The sequence below is a fragment of the Sturnira hondurensis genome, unplaced genomic scaffold (genome assembly GCF_014824575.4).
Source record: "Sturnira hondurensis isolate 20B ecotype Veracruz unplaced genomic scaffold, ASM1482457v3 Scaffold0011568, whole genome shotgun sequence".
NCBI classification, from domain to species: Eukaryota; Metazoa; Chordata; class Mammalia; order Chiroptera; family Phyllostomidae; genus Sturnira; species Sturnira hondurensis.
The window spans coordinates 143,054-158,582 of NW_028084199.1; the positions used below are offsets into that span (position 1 = coordinate 143,054).

The 15,529-nt window shown below is 46.2% G+C and overlaps 1 protein-coding gene across 7 annotated transcripts in view; it reads right to left on the reverse strand.

Annotated features, from left to right (window-relative positions):
• Positions 1-15,529, reverse strand: part of DLG3 (discs large MAGUK scaffold protein 3) — a 55,001-nt gene that overhangs the window by 12,040 nt on the left and 27,432 nt on the right. For all 7 annotated transcript variants that reach the window (XM_037060271.1, XM_037060270.1, XM_037060269.1 and 4 more), the window contains one exon: positions 14,185-14,299. In XM_037060271.1, the coding sequence (XP_036916166.1) occupies positions 14,185-14,299 (115 nt within the window). The remainder of the gene's footprint in view (positions 1-14,184; positions 14,300-15,529) is intronic.

A 15,529-nucleotide genomic window follows, 5' to 3' on the forward strand; every position in this document is an offset into this window, starting at 1 on the left:
TTTACAAACATATCCTCTAAAAAGCAGGCGAAGACAGGACATAAAAAATGTTAACTATAATATCAAATAATGAGTGGTCTAGCATCGTATTCAATGTTGTAGAGACATCAAAGAGACAGGGCCCTGTGCCCTGTGTCCTGGGCCCTGTGTCCTGGGCCCTGTGTCCTGGGCCAGCCAAGGACAAAGCTAAGGCTGAATTTGACCCACATGATGATATCGTTGAAAGAGATCCTATGAAGAAGTCTCCTAGTTCAGTCTGTCTGTTGCTCTGTCTTGTATATACATACATGGAAACAGAGGCTCAGAGAGGAAGAACCATCTGATGCATTGTCACACAGCTAACTTACATGGGGCAGAACCTGGGTCCTGTGACCAGACATGTAGAAGACAGAGCCCAAGAGGATGGTGGGAGAAGGTGGGGAGGGAGGTATACCATGCAGGCTTCAGAAAAGGGTGATCAGCTTTGTTGTAGTGGGAGTCACAGGAAATGAGGTTGGAAATAAAGGTCCTGGACAAATCTGGGAAGGCCCCTGAAGACCTGAGAGTAGGGAAGCAATACGTCAATAAAGTCTTGGGGCCCTGGCTAGTGTAGCTCAGTGGATTGAGTGCGGGCCTGAGAACCAGAGGATCGCGGTTCGATTCCCAGTCAGGGCACATGCTTGGGTTGCAGGCCAGTTTCCGGCAGGGGCCAGTTCCCAGCAGGGGATGCACGAGGAGCAACCATACATTGATGTTTCTTTCTTCTCTCCTTCCCTTCCCCTCTAAAGATAAATAAATAAAATATTTAAAAAAATAAAATAAATAAAGACTTGGGAACACGAATCCGACCTCACATGTACTGGGACAGCAGGGGAGGGGGTGGATGTGAAGGTAAATGTAAAGCGGAGCTACAAGCTCCATCTTTCGTGATGTGCTGCTGACTTCAGCTCTGAAGTGGGGTCTTTAAACCTGAGCTCCCACTCAGGGGATGCACTCAGCTGCATGAGAGTATCTCCTCTTCTCACCCTCACAGGCAGCCTCCATGAAGGGGTGAGCTCAGTGAGAAGTTTGTGTTTTTCTACTTGCAGCCCAGGCTCTGTTGTCTTTGTATTCCCAAGAACACCTTTGCCCGGCAGATTTCCCAGAACTAGTCCAAGACATCTACCTGCAATATGGTGCTCTGGGGCTCAGCTGGGAGCTGCCAAGGAAAACAATCTATTTCCCCCTGTGCAGGCCCAGATAAGATTTTAAAAATATAGCAAAAACTGTGCAGAGTGAAACACCCATTGACTTTTAAAACTTCTTGAAACCAGATCCTTAAGAAATCAGTGTGAGATTATTCAAAAGCAAAAATACCCAAACTCTGGAAACAGCCCTTCATCTCCCTTGTCAAGGTGCGTACTCAAGGCAGGAAGGAGACAGGCCAGGTTCTAAGGTCTGTGTGATAAAATGAACTGCGGATGGGTTTGCACCACACTTGAGGCTGCGTTCTTGGAAACAAGGAAGGTGTTCTGTTCGTTGTTCCCACCAAGAGGAGCCTGGTGAACCACTTATTCTGAGCAACAGCGAGAAACACTAAATGCCATCATGGGCTTCAAAGGTTCAAACAAAATGCAGCGAGAAAAAGAACAGAACCTGGATGAAGCACAAGTTAGTATGGGCACGGACAGAAGGAAGATGTGGAAATGACTATGAGACATTGGGATGAGGTCATAGGTGATTAGAAGGGAGACTTTACTGGTTACAAATTTAAAGCACAACAGGAACACTCCAGTAGACGGGGTCCGGCACAAATAATGCCCCCTTTTTATGACAAAAGCTTTTATTACAAAATCTTAAGCATGTCATTCTGTAACACAGCAATACCACACTCAAACACACCATATGGCATTTTAGGTGAAATACCCTAGTTAAATTATCACACCCCTATTATTACCTTACCAACCACACTCATGCAGGCCTTACTTCTGCACCTTGCAGAACCACACCTGACCTTTGACCTTTACAACATAAAGTTCATGTAAGATGTATTTTCTAGATGTTAGGAATGCAATTCTTATTAAAACTAATATGTCAGTTGATGTCCAGGATGAATTGTGGCTACCTCACAATATTAAAACATACACAATGTGAGCTAAGTAAAAAAAAAAAATCAGTGCCAATCCACGTCAACAAGAATGCCATGGCGAATGATGCCATTTGATTTGTTTTTTAACTACAGGTGTGTATGTTCCTTTTACAAGTTCCAAAAAATGTAAGAAAATTTAAAAAGAAACCGCTTTCCAATTTGGTAGCTGTTTTTCTTTTCTAACACATTTCTAAATAACTATTTCTTCTTGCTATTCCTTGATATATATATATATATATATATATATATATATATATTTTTTTTTTTTTTTTTTTTTTTTTTACATCTTAGACATTGTACATGGGTTTTCTATAGCACTCACCCACCCTTTGTCCCTGGTATTCCCACTTTAGTTGTATCATATTATTTGGTGAAAGAATACTTAATTTTATATTATTATATAAATCGTGTTGATAGATGACTGCCTTTCCTTTCCTATAAGCTTTTTCTATTTCTTTCCTAGTGAAAAGAAATGCCTAAATTTTATTTTATTATATTTCTATGTCCCTATTATTTTGTAGTTCCATTATTTAACACATAAAGGGCTTTTGTGATTTACTATTTCTTTCTGTTGCAGCAAAAATATCTGAAAGCTGTTACCCTTGTGTAGCAAGAAAATGAGAGAATAGGGAAGGGATTAATACTTGTGTATATGCTATTATAATTTTGAGATTTTAAATTCTTCATATGCATTAATTCCATTACAGGTTAAATTGAAATAATAACTCATTATAGAATATTTAAAAATATCTTTTTATTTTTTACTGAATTTATTGAGGTGACATTGGTTAATAAGACTATATAGGTTTCGTGTTTACAATTCTATAATGCACAGGTGGCAAGCACAAGGTCTGAGGGCCAAATCCGGCCCTCTATCTTGTTTTATCTAGTCCTGCACCTTGTTTCTACCCAGTGGCAGCACCAAGCTCTCACTTCACTGTTAAGGAGTAGTTCCATTTGCACAGTTCTAACGTTACATTCAGTCCTTTGAAGGCAACTGTGAGGCCTATGTCGCCCCGGTGAAAATGACTTTGACACCCCTGCTATAATGCTTCATCTGTACACTGTACTGTGTGTTCACTGCCCCAAGTCAAGTCTCCATCCATCACCATGTATCCTCCCATACCCTCCTCCACCTCCTCCCACCTCCCTCCCCTGGCAATCACCACACTGTTGAGTGATACAGTATTCTATTCTTCAGGATCTTCATTAATTAAACAAATATTTATGAGCATCTAATATGACCAGGTGCTCTTCTAGGTACTTTTTAAAACATGGGGAAATCGATATACCAAGCCCCTGGTTTGCACCGTTTGCTTCAGTTGAGGAACAAGTGTGGCTCGAAGTTCCCTGTTAAACAAGGCAAAAAAGGCAATTTGTCACTAAAAAGTGGTACCCAAGTGCGCCTGGATTTTATCTGACGAATTTGTGAATGAGAAATATCGAGCAACAGAAGTGACAATGCTTTTTACACTTTGATTCTGTAAAGACGTAGCAGTATGGTAGTTTTATTTAAAATTCCAAACTATAAGATCATTCTTAGTTGAGAACATGAAAGATGAATTAACATGAGTTTTCTTTTCTGTCAATCGGAACTGCAAGTGGGAGCAGAGCTTCCCAGAGCACCAGAGCCTCAGAGGTCACCTCATCCCTCTTCCTACCTAGTAGAGGAAATCCTTCAATCTTCTCTAAGTTTCTTTCCAGCTCTAGCATTCAATCTTCCCTAGCTCTTCTCTCTCGGGGTAAGCATGCCCGATTCCCTCAGCAGCTCTTCCATTGTCACGATTTTGATTTGTTTTCTAAACTGTGATGTGGATTCTCTCTAAATCCACTTGGTCTCTTTTCCTGCTGAAATGTTTGACAAGCTAGAAAACTTCCTCACAGATGATGAAAAGGAGGCACAGTGGCTCACAGAGGCTCTACATGGCTCTGTGAGCCTCTGTGCCTCCTTTTCAATTGGATGGTAGGTGACTTTCAGACCTGGGCTCTTAAATCTCAGAAAAATGTCATGAGATCTCAGTCATAATCACACTTAAAAAAAAAAGCTAATGGTCTATGTGGCTATGTGTAGAAAATACCTTTCTTCCATTATTTCTTTTCTTTTTTGAAAAAAAGATTATGTATTTATTTATTTTTAGACAGAGGAGGAGGAGGGAGAGAGGGAGAGAAACATCGGTGTGTGGCTGCCTCTCGTACACCCACTACTGGGGACCTGGCCGCAACCCAGGCATGAGCCCTGACTGGGCATCGAACCAGCGACCTTTTGGTTTGCAGGCTGGTGCTCAATCCACTGAGCCATACCAGCCAGGGCTCTTCCATTTTTTCAATGCTCACTTAGTCCACTGTGCATGGGGCACTGTGTTCAATGGAGGCCAGAGCAAAGACTCTCGGCCTTGTGGGGCGTGCTATCTGACTAAGCGTGTTGTAGCAAGAGGCACAAAGGCAGGACAAACCAAGGCTTAAAAGCACTCAGGAGCATAGATCAAGCACATCTATCTAGCCAGGGGATGCTATAAGGAGGTGCTGAGTTTTGAACTGGGGCTCAGTGAAGGTTCAGGGCTCAAAAGGACAGAGATGGGGAGAAGCCCTTCCAGCTAGAGGGAAACAGTGTGATCAGGGACAAGTGGCTGGGGCAAACTGTGCCCCCACCTGGCTGCGCCGCAGGGCACTAGGGAGACTATCGAGCTGGGCCACCTACAGACAACCTGCCAAAGGCCAGCCTGCAGCCCCCTAGGAAGTATGGTATTCATTTAGTGGGCCCTGTGCAACTGACTTCATTGTCTCTGCTTTTGTTTGTTTATCATTGCCAGGCTAAACTTTCACTAGTTCTCGGGCCATCGAAAGTAACCCAGTTAAAAGAGCATGGGCCTGAGTAGTGAAGTCAAACCACCTTTTTATTTTATTTTATTTTTTAAAAGATTATTTATTTATTTATCTTTAGAGAGGAAGGGAAGGATAGAAGGAGAGAAACATCAATGTGTGGTTTCCTCTCGTGAGTCCCTGGCTCGGAACTGGCCTGCAATCCACGCATGTGCCCTGACTGGGAATTGAACCGCAATCGTGTGGTTTGCAGGCCTGAGCTCAATCCAGCCAGGGCCAAACCACCTTTTTAAAAAGATTTAATTTATTTTTTAGAGAGCAAGGGAAGGATAAAGAGGGAGAGGAAACACCAATCGATTGCCTCTCACATGCCCCTAAGCAGGGACCTGGCGTGCAACCCAGGCATGTGGTCCGACTAGGAATCGAACTGGTGAATTTTTGGTTTGCTGTCTGGTGCTCAACCCACTGAACCACACCAGCCAGGGCTCCAACCACCTTTTGAATGGCATGTATTTCATATAATCCCCAAAAGTATGTACATTGGGCTTTAATAAGTTGCGAAAAAAATATTGACTACCTACATAAGATCTTGAAGAAGCATGCTAAACTGTGGCCACCTAGCAGTGGGTCTCTTAGGAACAGCCTGGAAACCTGAGGAAGTGAAGGGAATTGGCACCTGGTTACAAATGCCTTGGGTTAGGCCTGGTCAGAGGATCAGGGAGCACCTTTCTTGGACATACCCTCCTGCCCACCCCTCCTTTTTATCCTGAGCACAGGCAGTAGAGAAAATCAACGCAGATACCATACTTGCTGCCCCTTTCAAATCAATCACTGCACTGGAGCCAAAATCCTACACATGTGAGGCCCAGATGACACAGCAAGCAAGCTTTTCAACCTGTGATTTAAAAAGAGAGTAAGCAGGAAAAAAGAAGGAGGCAGCACGTACTTGTCTCTAGACACCTAAAGATAGGCCATAATGAGTCCTTCTGTCACCTTGGCTCCACCCCATGTGTGCGATCTTTTGACATGCTGATGTTGGGAGACCAGGGGCCTCAGAAGCCTCTTACTGCTATCTGAGTCTAGATAAAAGGAGTGTCATGGAGACCTCCAACTTAAGGACTGGTTAGGTCAGAGGGAACCCTGTGTCTGGAGAGAATAAAGCTTCCAACCCTGAGTACCTTCCTCCCCAGATATGGCCAAGCACCTCTGTGAAGCCAGGGAAAGCCATATCCTCATTTTTCCTGCCACTTCTCACACATGGTGGCTCAGCCAGAAAAACACTAACTTCTCTCACCAGGGTCTGCAGGTCGGAGGCCCCGAGCTAAGATCAGCATAGCAGCTGTAAATACCGCCGCCTGTCTTCCGAAGGAGACAGTGTTGCCAAAGGTCTCACAAGACATGTTTTGAGTGATGACCTTCAAATGGCACCCCCTATGAGCTGGGTGCACACTCACGGGGATGATGCACATGCTCGGGGCCCCTAGCCTAACCTTCCCCTTAAGTGGGACCTCACTGCCCGATGGGAAAGCAGGAATATCATGGGCTGAAAGCAAACACAATGCCAGGCCCAAGTCTCCGCAGTTCCCATCCAGAATTATGCGGGGTGGATATGCCAGATGCAGAGAAATCACAGTACCTGGCACAGCCTGGTGTCTTAGCGAACAGGAACACCAAGCAAATGGCAACTACTCAAGAAACTGGTTGGGCAGGTTTCTCTCAGCAAAGTAAACAAGAGCACTTCAGCCTTGAAAGCCAAGTGGCTGCTTCTGCTGCACTCAACCAGTCCAGTGCTCAGCTCTCTGCCTGTGACAGCCATCTGTCTGGCCTGGGAGGCTCTGCTTGTCCTCTCAGGCCCTCAGCGGCTCCCCTGAGGTCCAAACCAAAGCCCCACCTTTTTCTGTGACCCTGCCCTCTCCAAATGTCCTTATTCCAAATTCCTACTATGTATTTAGCAGTTACCGTTCTTTATGTTTTGTATGTATTGCTAGTTAGCTCTTGCAGTTTTAAAATCTTTGCTATTTTATCGCCAAAGGGGAAGCCCTTTGAGGACCGAGGCCATGTGGAATGTTCCCAAATGGTGAATGAGGCCAGAGTGAAGACATTGCTTTCTTCCTCTGGTCAGTGTTATGGGCTGAACGTCTGTGTTCCCTGCAAATTCATATGTTGAATCCGCAATCTCTAATGGGATGATATTAGTAGGTGGGGCCTTTGGAGGTGATTAGGTTTAGATGAGCTCATGAGGGAGCATCGTGAGATTAATTTCCCGATGAGAAGAGGAAGAGACAGAAGAGCTTCCCCCTCTCTCCCCCATTTCTCCCTTTTCCTTTCTCTCTCCCTCCCTTTCTCTCCCTTCTTCCCTCCCTCACCACCGCCTCTCCCCTCACACACACAACTAGTAAAGGTCACATGAAGACACAGCAGGAAGGTGGCCGTCTATAAGCCAGGAAGTGGGGGCCCTCATTTAACACCAAGTCTGACAGCACCTAGATTTTGGCCTTCCCAACCTCCAAAACCATGAGAAATAACTGTCTGTTGTTTAAGCCACTCAGTCTGTGGTACTGAGTTGGCCAAAAATCCATTACGTTTTTTCCGTACGATGGCTCTAGTCGTGCATAGTAGTCTTTAAGTTCATTTGAAACAATTTTGTTGGATTGTATTGTGACAGCTGTTATATGAGCATGCAGTTTAAAAAATACTTGTCAAAATTGGTGAATTTTCGTGCAGCCACTTTAATCCTGACAGTGGAAGAAGATACACAACATGTTCAGCATATTATGCTTTGTTATTTCAAGAAAGGTAAAAACATAACTGAAACGCGAATAAAGATTTGGGCAGTATATGGAGCAGGTGCTGTGACTGATTGAATACAACAAAAGTGATTTGCAAACTGTCTTGGTACCTATTGACATTCTGGCCAAATAATTCTTTGCTGTGGGGCTGCCTTATGCATGGGAAGATGTTTAGCAGCACCCCTGTTCCTCTACCCAGTAGAAGCCAATAGTGGGGGCTAGCCAATATCCTCAAAATACCCAAATCAATAAAGTTATTAGTGAACATGAAAAACTATAGTCTTGGATGCAAAAACCATAATGGACTTTTTGGCCAGCCCAGTATTTTGTGAAAGCAGCCCAAGCTACCTAAGACAGAAAACAACAGGTGAAGGGCACATGTTATTTGAAAGTTCAGCCCCTCTCTTGCCTGCTCCATATAACGCCTGGCGAGAGCTACAAAGTAGCAATCACTCATCAACCCCTCACGCCAGTGTGAGAGTAAAAGTTTCCCAGCAGCTTCTGAAGAACAACCCCAAAGTCCAAACTTGACTGGTCAGGTAGATCCTAGAGGGTGGGTCTTCACAAGAGGTCCGAGTGCAGCTGGTAGCAAGCACGCCACGTCTCCCTGGCACACTCCAAAGGGAGGGGAGATGGAGAGCGTGGAAGCACATTGTCCCCCTTAGTCTACTCAAAGTCTCCAGCCTCAGAGGGCAATTCTGTAGTGAGAGCGGCATTCGAGGACCAAACGGCCCATCCTGCGTGATCGTTTGAGGTTCACCTACCTGTTGCAGCCACTGAGGGGATTATAAACGCAGGCCCAGGACTGACGTTTGGAGTAATGATCTAGCAACAGGCAGTTCTGGAATCACGGATACTGCAAACTTTGCCCCACTCTCCAATAGCCCTGAACACTCTACAAATTGTGGCTTTTTCAGATGTGTATCACCATCACCCCCAAATCCTCAGATAGTGAAGCCGGCTAATGTTACCTTGCCGACATTTTCATCTGCTATGGAAACTCATTAATGAGTAACACTGAGTCAGGCCCCCGCCCCCTTCCCCCAGCACCACCCTGGGCTCAGCAAAGGCTGGTTGCACAAGTCATGTCTGCTTGTTGACAAGGAGCAGCATTCTCCAGCTGCCTTTGATGATCAAGCCAGTATTTCTAACATTGTTTCTTGACTCGAGACTACAGATGCCCCAACATGATTTCCTTTCTAGAGTGGGAAGAAGACTGGGATGGCAGATGGCCAGCGGGGACGCCAGGATTCCCCAAATGCCTGATGCTGTCCTGTGGTTGCAAAGAATGCAGGCAGACTGGCCAGAACAGATCTTCAAAAGCTATTTCTACAACTGTACTATCCAGCCTCTTGGCAACTTTTGGAGGACAAGGTCTTTCATTTATTAATTTGATAGATACATAGAACACAAGTACAGAATTTGGAAGTCCCTGGAAGCCTAACCGACCCTGTGTCCTTGTACTACCCACACATCAGAACGGCCCGAGTTAAACATCCAGCCACCGTGATGCTGAACAAGAGGCTCGAGAAAGCTATATTTCTTTTTTTTTTTTAAGATTTTATTTCTTTACTTTTAGACAGACAGGAAGGCAGGGAGAAAGAGAGGGAGAGAAACATCAATGTGTGGTTGCCTCTTGAGCACCCCCCACTGGGGACCTGGCCCACAACCCAGGCATGTGGCCTGACTGGGAATCGAACCAGCAACCCTCTGGTTTGCAGGCTGGTGTTCAATCCACTGAGCCACAACGGCTAGGGCAAGAGAGCTATATTTCTGTGGACTTTTTCAATGTAGAAGGCCAATTGACCTGCACAGCAGAGGCCCTACACTGGCAGAAAGAGGGGCTCTGCTCCCTCCATACTTATATGATTTAAGTGATGATCCTAGTATGGTAGAGGGTGGGGAAGGCCTTTCCATTACGTGAGTAGTGACTTTAACACCCAGTTTCCTTTTGCAAACACTGTTATCTCTCCTTCTTCCTCCTGCTCCCTGCTCCCCAACTCCTGTCTCCCCTGTGGTTCGTACAGCGTAGCTCTCCAGCTTCACCTGCTATAGCCTCAGTGCACCTGTGAGAGGGTGTATTTGCTTCAAAGCAGATTTGCAACCCCATGCACACCAGAGGAAGACAGAGACTCGGGGGAAGAGAAGGCAGGAGGAAAATGTCATAAAGGGAAAGAACAGCAAAAAAAACGAGGTGAAACCCCACCTGGAAAGGATTCCTTTACTTTAACCACCTGCAGCTCAGTGTCTTCCGCGTAGACAGTAAGCGGCCAGAGGGCAGAAAACAGGGCTGCCACCTCCCTGAACCCGCCCCCACTCCCCAGCAGCTGGGTCAAGTTCGTAGCCCTGGGCTTTAACTTTCCTTACAGGAGAAGCCGAAGCAAGTGTAATGTTCAACAGTTCAAGTGAAATGAATACGTGTCTATGGCAACACACAGGTGGTCAGTCATGAGGGCCCGACTGCTTGTTACAAACACGCATTTCCCCAACCTGGTGAATCTGAGGTGAGCGAAGAGGGGCCTGTGGATGTGTCCTTTCACTGGCATGACAGCTACGTCCTATCTGCAGGTTTGGGAAATGCTGAGACAACCCCCCTCTAGACTCTGACCGATCAGGGTCAAGTTCCAGTTTGAGAACTTCTTGGTTTTCTAACTGGAGTCTCGGTTTTCTCATCTGCAAAATGAAAGTAATCATGTCTACTTGGGAACCTTATTGAGAGGATTTTAAAAAGCAATTTCAAAAGAATCACAATGGCCTGGATGCCTAGTTGATTTTCCCTAAAGGTTCATGCCCTTCATCTGGAAGACACTGGGGAAGTACCGAAAGCTTCCAGGCAGACCATATCCACACTGTTGCTTTACCTTCACCCCTGTGTGCGACACCTAGACAGATGGTTGCCCAGCCTCTTCTGTCACACCTCCTGTGACAAAAGATAAAATGTACTATCTCCGGAAGCAGGCCATTCCACTTTGAGACAGCTTTAATCACTGGCAATTTCTTCCTCTTGTGGAGCTGAGATCTGCCTTGGGTGACAGAATAAATCTAATCCCTTGTCCACATGATCGGGCAATGCAATTAACTTAGGTAAGGGAAGTGAGGAGGAGTTGGTGGGGGGGTCCTTTTTGAACACACTGTACTGGGAGGGCAGCTTTAGGCCCATGGCCCGCAAGTAGTTGCACTGCAGGTCTGGAGTCCAGTAAGCTGATCAGGGGACTCACTTACACAAGGACAGGACTCAAAGTTGGGAAGATAACTGACGTTGCCATTTAGGGGGCAGAGCTCATGAAATGTGCTGAGGAATGGTCAGTGAGGTTAGCAAGACAGCCTTTAAAGAAAATGCCCTGGCTGGTGTAGCTCAATGGATTGAGCACAGGCCTGCAAACCACATGATTGTGGTTCAATTCCCAGTCAGGGCACATGCCTGGGTTGCAGGCCAGGTCCTAGCAGGGGACCCACGAGAGGCAACCATACATTGAAAATAAAAAAAAATTAAATTAAATTTTAAAAAAAGCAGGTAGCCCTGGCTGGTGTGGCTCAGTGGATGGAGTGCTGGCCTGTGAACCAAAGGGTCACTGGTTCAATTCCCAGTCAGCGCACATGCCTGGGTTGAAGGCCAGGTGCCCAGTAGGGGGCACCCAAGAGGCAACCACACATTAATGTTTCTCTCCTCTTTCTCCCTCCCTTTCTCTCTCTAAAAATAAATAAATAGAATCTTTTTTTAAAAAAAAAGAAAGAAAAAAGTAGGTAACCCATGGAGACAAATGTGCTGAAGAAGTCAGACCAACGGGAGAGAGTCAGTGAACCAGACCTTGGATTGGACAACTAAGAGATCACTGCTGCTCCCTGGCAGACTTGGGCCTCTGCTCCTCCTGAGCTGCTTGGAGCCACCGCACCAAGCTCAAGGGCAGATGCTGAAAGAGAACTGATTGGAAGAAATAGCAGCAGCAAGTGCAGATGACTCCAACATTGTCCAACCTGCATGTTAAGATGGGATTCTCCAAATAAGGCTCCTATGCTCCTTCCTATCTTTTGGGAAAACACTGCCTGGGAAGTCCGTCCTAGAGATTAATCACAGGGAAGAACCCTGTTTTCCTATTGAATCCTACAAGTACCCAACTTCCTGAACCACCACTGCCTTTCACTGAATACTATTCACCTCTCGAGGAACTAGTGTTTGCTAGCACAGACTTGAGCAAATGTGGAGAGTAGAAGAAGAGAGACGAGACGATAGTTAAAGGGGCTCCTGGTATGGAAAGACCATCTTTCTTTTCTGTTTAGGAATGGAAGAAAGTTGAATATGTTTATACGTGGAAGAAAGGGAACCAAGTACAGAGTGAAAGGCCCCAAACAGGCAAGAAAGGAGGAAACAGAGCTGGCCAGGCTCTGGCAGAGGGGCTAGCTCAGCGAAGGACCTCAGATCACCGCTTCAGCCAGGAAATGTTATTTTTTAAAATAAGTCACAAATGTTCACTATTCTAAACCATATTTACTTTGCACAGAGGATACAGATGTGACTGAGATAAGGGTGAGGGCAGATTATGCAAACTGGATAAACTGCTTTGCTAGAAGCAGAGTATGTCTCCACCCTCCTCCTCAGAGTTGGAGGAAATGTTTTCCTGGCTGGGGCCACAGAAGGGGGTTCCAAGTCTTCCAGGTCAGGAGCTAACGCCCCAGTGCCCCTACCCAGTCAGGGAGAGCTCTAGCCCCGGAGAGGTGGAGAGGAGAGGGGAAATCTAAAAATACAGCTCTCTGAAGAAACTGTCTTGCCTAAAGAGTAGCTTCCCACGCGCACTGGAGCACTGTATCTGCGGGGGCTCGGAAGCACGGAACAGAACAGTCCTGACCAAGTCATAGAAGCATTACCCTGTAGCGCCAGGCCACAGCGCATTGCTGACTCTCCCCAGCAGTGCCCCTGTGTCTAAGGCTTTAGTGCCAGAAACCAGAGTGAGAAGTGAGTACAACACATGTACAGAAAGCCACTCCGAAAATGCAAGGACTCGGCGGGAGGGGTTATTTTAGAAAAGAACCACAAAGGGGTTAGTGGGCTTCAGGTGTAAAGCTGGGCTCCCTCAGCCCCACCCCTGGCAGAAGGGACAGGGAAGACCAACTACAGAAAAACAAATCAAGTACCCAGAGAAGAGCCACAATTAGTCTTTCCGTCAGTCAGCTATCTTCACCTTGAACCCCAAGGACAGAGCAGTTGTCCTGTTGCCAGGCAATGAGCATATGCAACCTCCCCTCCTAACCCCCTAGCCACTAGAAAAAGTTCAGTCCGGGAGTTTTGTTTTTTTAAATCCTCTCCCAAGGATATGGAGAGAGGAAGGGCAGGAAGGAGGGAGGAAGAGAAGGGGGCGAGGGGGAGAGAGACAGAGAGAAAAAGAGACATCAATGTGAGAGAGAAGCACTAATCCTTTGCCTCCCATATGCACGCCATATGCCGGGGATCAAACTCGCAACCGAGGTATGTGCCTGCCTGACCAGGAATCGAACCTCAAGCTTTCTGGTGCACGGGACAACGCTCCAACCAAGCCACCTGGCCAGGGATAACCCAGGAGTTTGATAGAACCCCATAAGTAAGCATGAAACACACAGGGAAGGAGGCTGCAACAGCAGGGGTGTAACCCCACCATTTCTTTCTGTAAGGGTTTTAACCTTGCAGAGATACAACCTACTTGCACCAATTACTGAAGTTTTTCCAAGAAGCCCAGGCGGAAAGAAGAAAACTATAATTCTACCAGGAGGTCACACTGTTCATTTAGCAGTCCAGCGACCCAGGAGGTTTGTACTTTGGCCTGACAAAGTATGATAATTCGCCTCCAGGGTCAGAGGCTCAACCTTGGATATCCTGGAAGAGTTTTCAGCAGCAAAAGTACACACGCAAAACTACATATCCATTCCCTCTGCCCACACTACCTGGGGACCGTCCACCATCCTGTCCCGTGTCCCATGATTCAGATACAGCAGCCCAGGGGCAGCAGGGAATGAGCAAACACATTTTACAAAAAGTGCAACCACCTGCCAATTCTTTGGTCTCTTAAAAGAGACCCTGTACCGGAACACAGTGGTAGTTGATATGCTTGGATACAATGCCTGGTGTGTATTATTCATATGCGAAAGAGGGGTACCAACTTGTCCCCTCAAATCATACATTGCAAGCAATGTACTTTGAACATTCAAGTGCTATTTCAATGCTGACTAGCAACAATCACCCAGCAGTCTTTCCCGATTAGAGCAAACCGAAATGTAATGTTCCTGTACTGAGTCATTCATGAGCAGAAAGGAAGAAGCCAGCTCCCGACAGGGAAGAGGTGCTACTGACCAGAAAGTACACAACCCAAGCATATTGTGCACAGTGTTGTGGTGGTGCGGGCGGTACATGCTCCCTACCCCACTATGTAAACAAGGGCTGGGCTGGTATGGGGCTCCCCTTGTGCAGTGCGGGACCTGTGGCTCGGAAGCGGGACTCACCTGACGTATAAGGACCTCTTCTCGCTTGTCCGAAGGGACCCAGACCCAGAGCTCATGCTGCTGTTCATCATTTGTTCTCGCAAGTCATGTATCTTCGACTCAAAGCGACTGTACTCTGTCAGGAAGATAAGGGAAAGGGCAGGGAAAGAATGAAGCCAAAGGAGCCGCGCTGAGCCCGCATGCCAGTGGCCCAAGGGCCAGAGGACACTTGGCTTCAAAGAAGCCCGAGCTGATCTTTGCTTGGATAGGCAGAGTCCCTCCTCCAAGCAGACTTCTCTCCACCCCCCACCGTCATAAAAGGAGAGAACACACCTGAAAAAGGAGTCACGTTTGGACATATCAAATGGGAAAGGCTTTTACCTGCCTTGAAATCTCACTGATCCTGAAAGAAAAGAGTAACAACTGAAAATAGGTTCCAGTGCAGCCTTCATAAATCTTCAGAGCAGGCATTAAGGCCCAAGGAGAGCAGATGGGAAAGGAGAATTTCCCAAAGAGTGGATTGCAGAGAACAGATGGCCTTGAGACGCAGGGTGGGGGAGGCTGGAAAGGACCTGAGGCCATTATATTACTGTTAGGCAAGAGACGACTTGTTTCTAGATGACTTCTTGGAGTGGGGATCCGTGGTTGGAACTCCGGACCAAGGTAGAAAACAAACTGACCTCACAATCAGAGATAGGAACATCACAAAGTGATTTCCCTTTGAACAGACATGGTCTTTGGCTCCAGTAACAATGCTACATTAACACATAAATCTGTCATACCTAGAAATATGCTAATAGCTCCCTCCTCCCAAACCACCTGGTTGGTGGGACCATGGATGGATCCTTGCCCAGCTCTAAGGATCACTGACATCATCACAACAGCCCAACCTATCTCAGCACTCTGTAAAGGGGACTGGAGCTGTACGCCAAATGTAAGAAAACCTGGTACAGGAAAATTGACTGTAGCCATTATAACTTTATTATAAAAGGCTTTTTATAGGGCTGCTTTGCTGTGACATTCTCCTAGTGCATTTAAAATATAATATTCCCATTTAACACACACACACACAATTACACAACATTTTGCAGGTCTATAATTGCCACATTAAATGGATATATCTAAGGCAAAGGCTGTGGAAATGGGAGAAAACAGGCCTACTTCATTATGACCAGCTGATGTTAAAGGAAGCCAAGATTTATTCTAGGGATAGAAGGTTGGGGAAGTGCTTTAAAAAAAAAGCCAGACACATTTCCAGGGAAAAAGAATTCCACAAAAGCATTTTCAGATACCATAGAGGGCTGGCAAGAAGCTTCCCCTTGTAGTCTGTGAGTCTACAGCAGAAAACAAAACACCTGTTCCAACA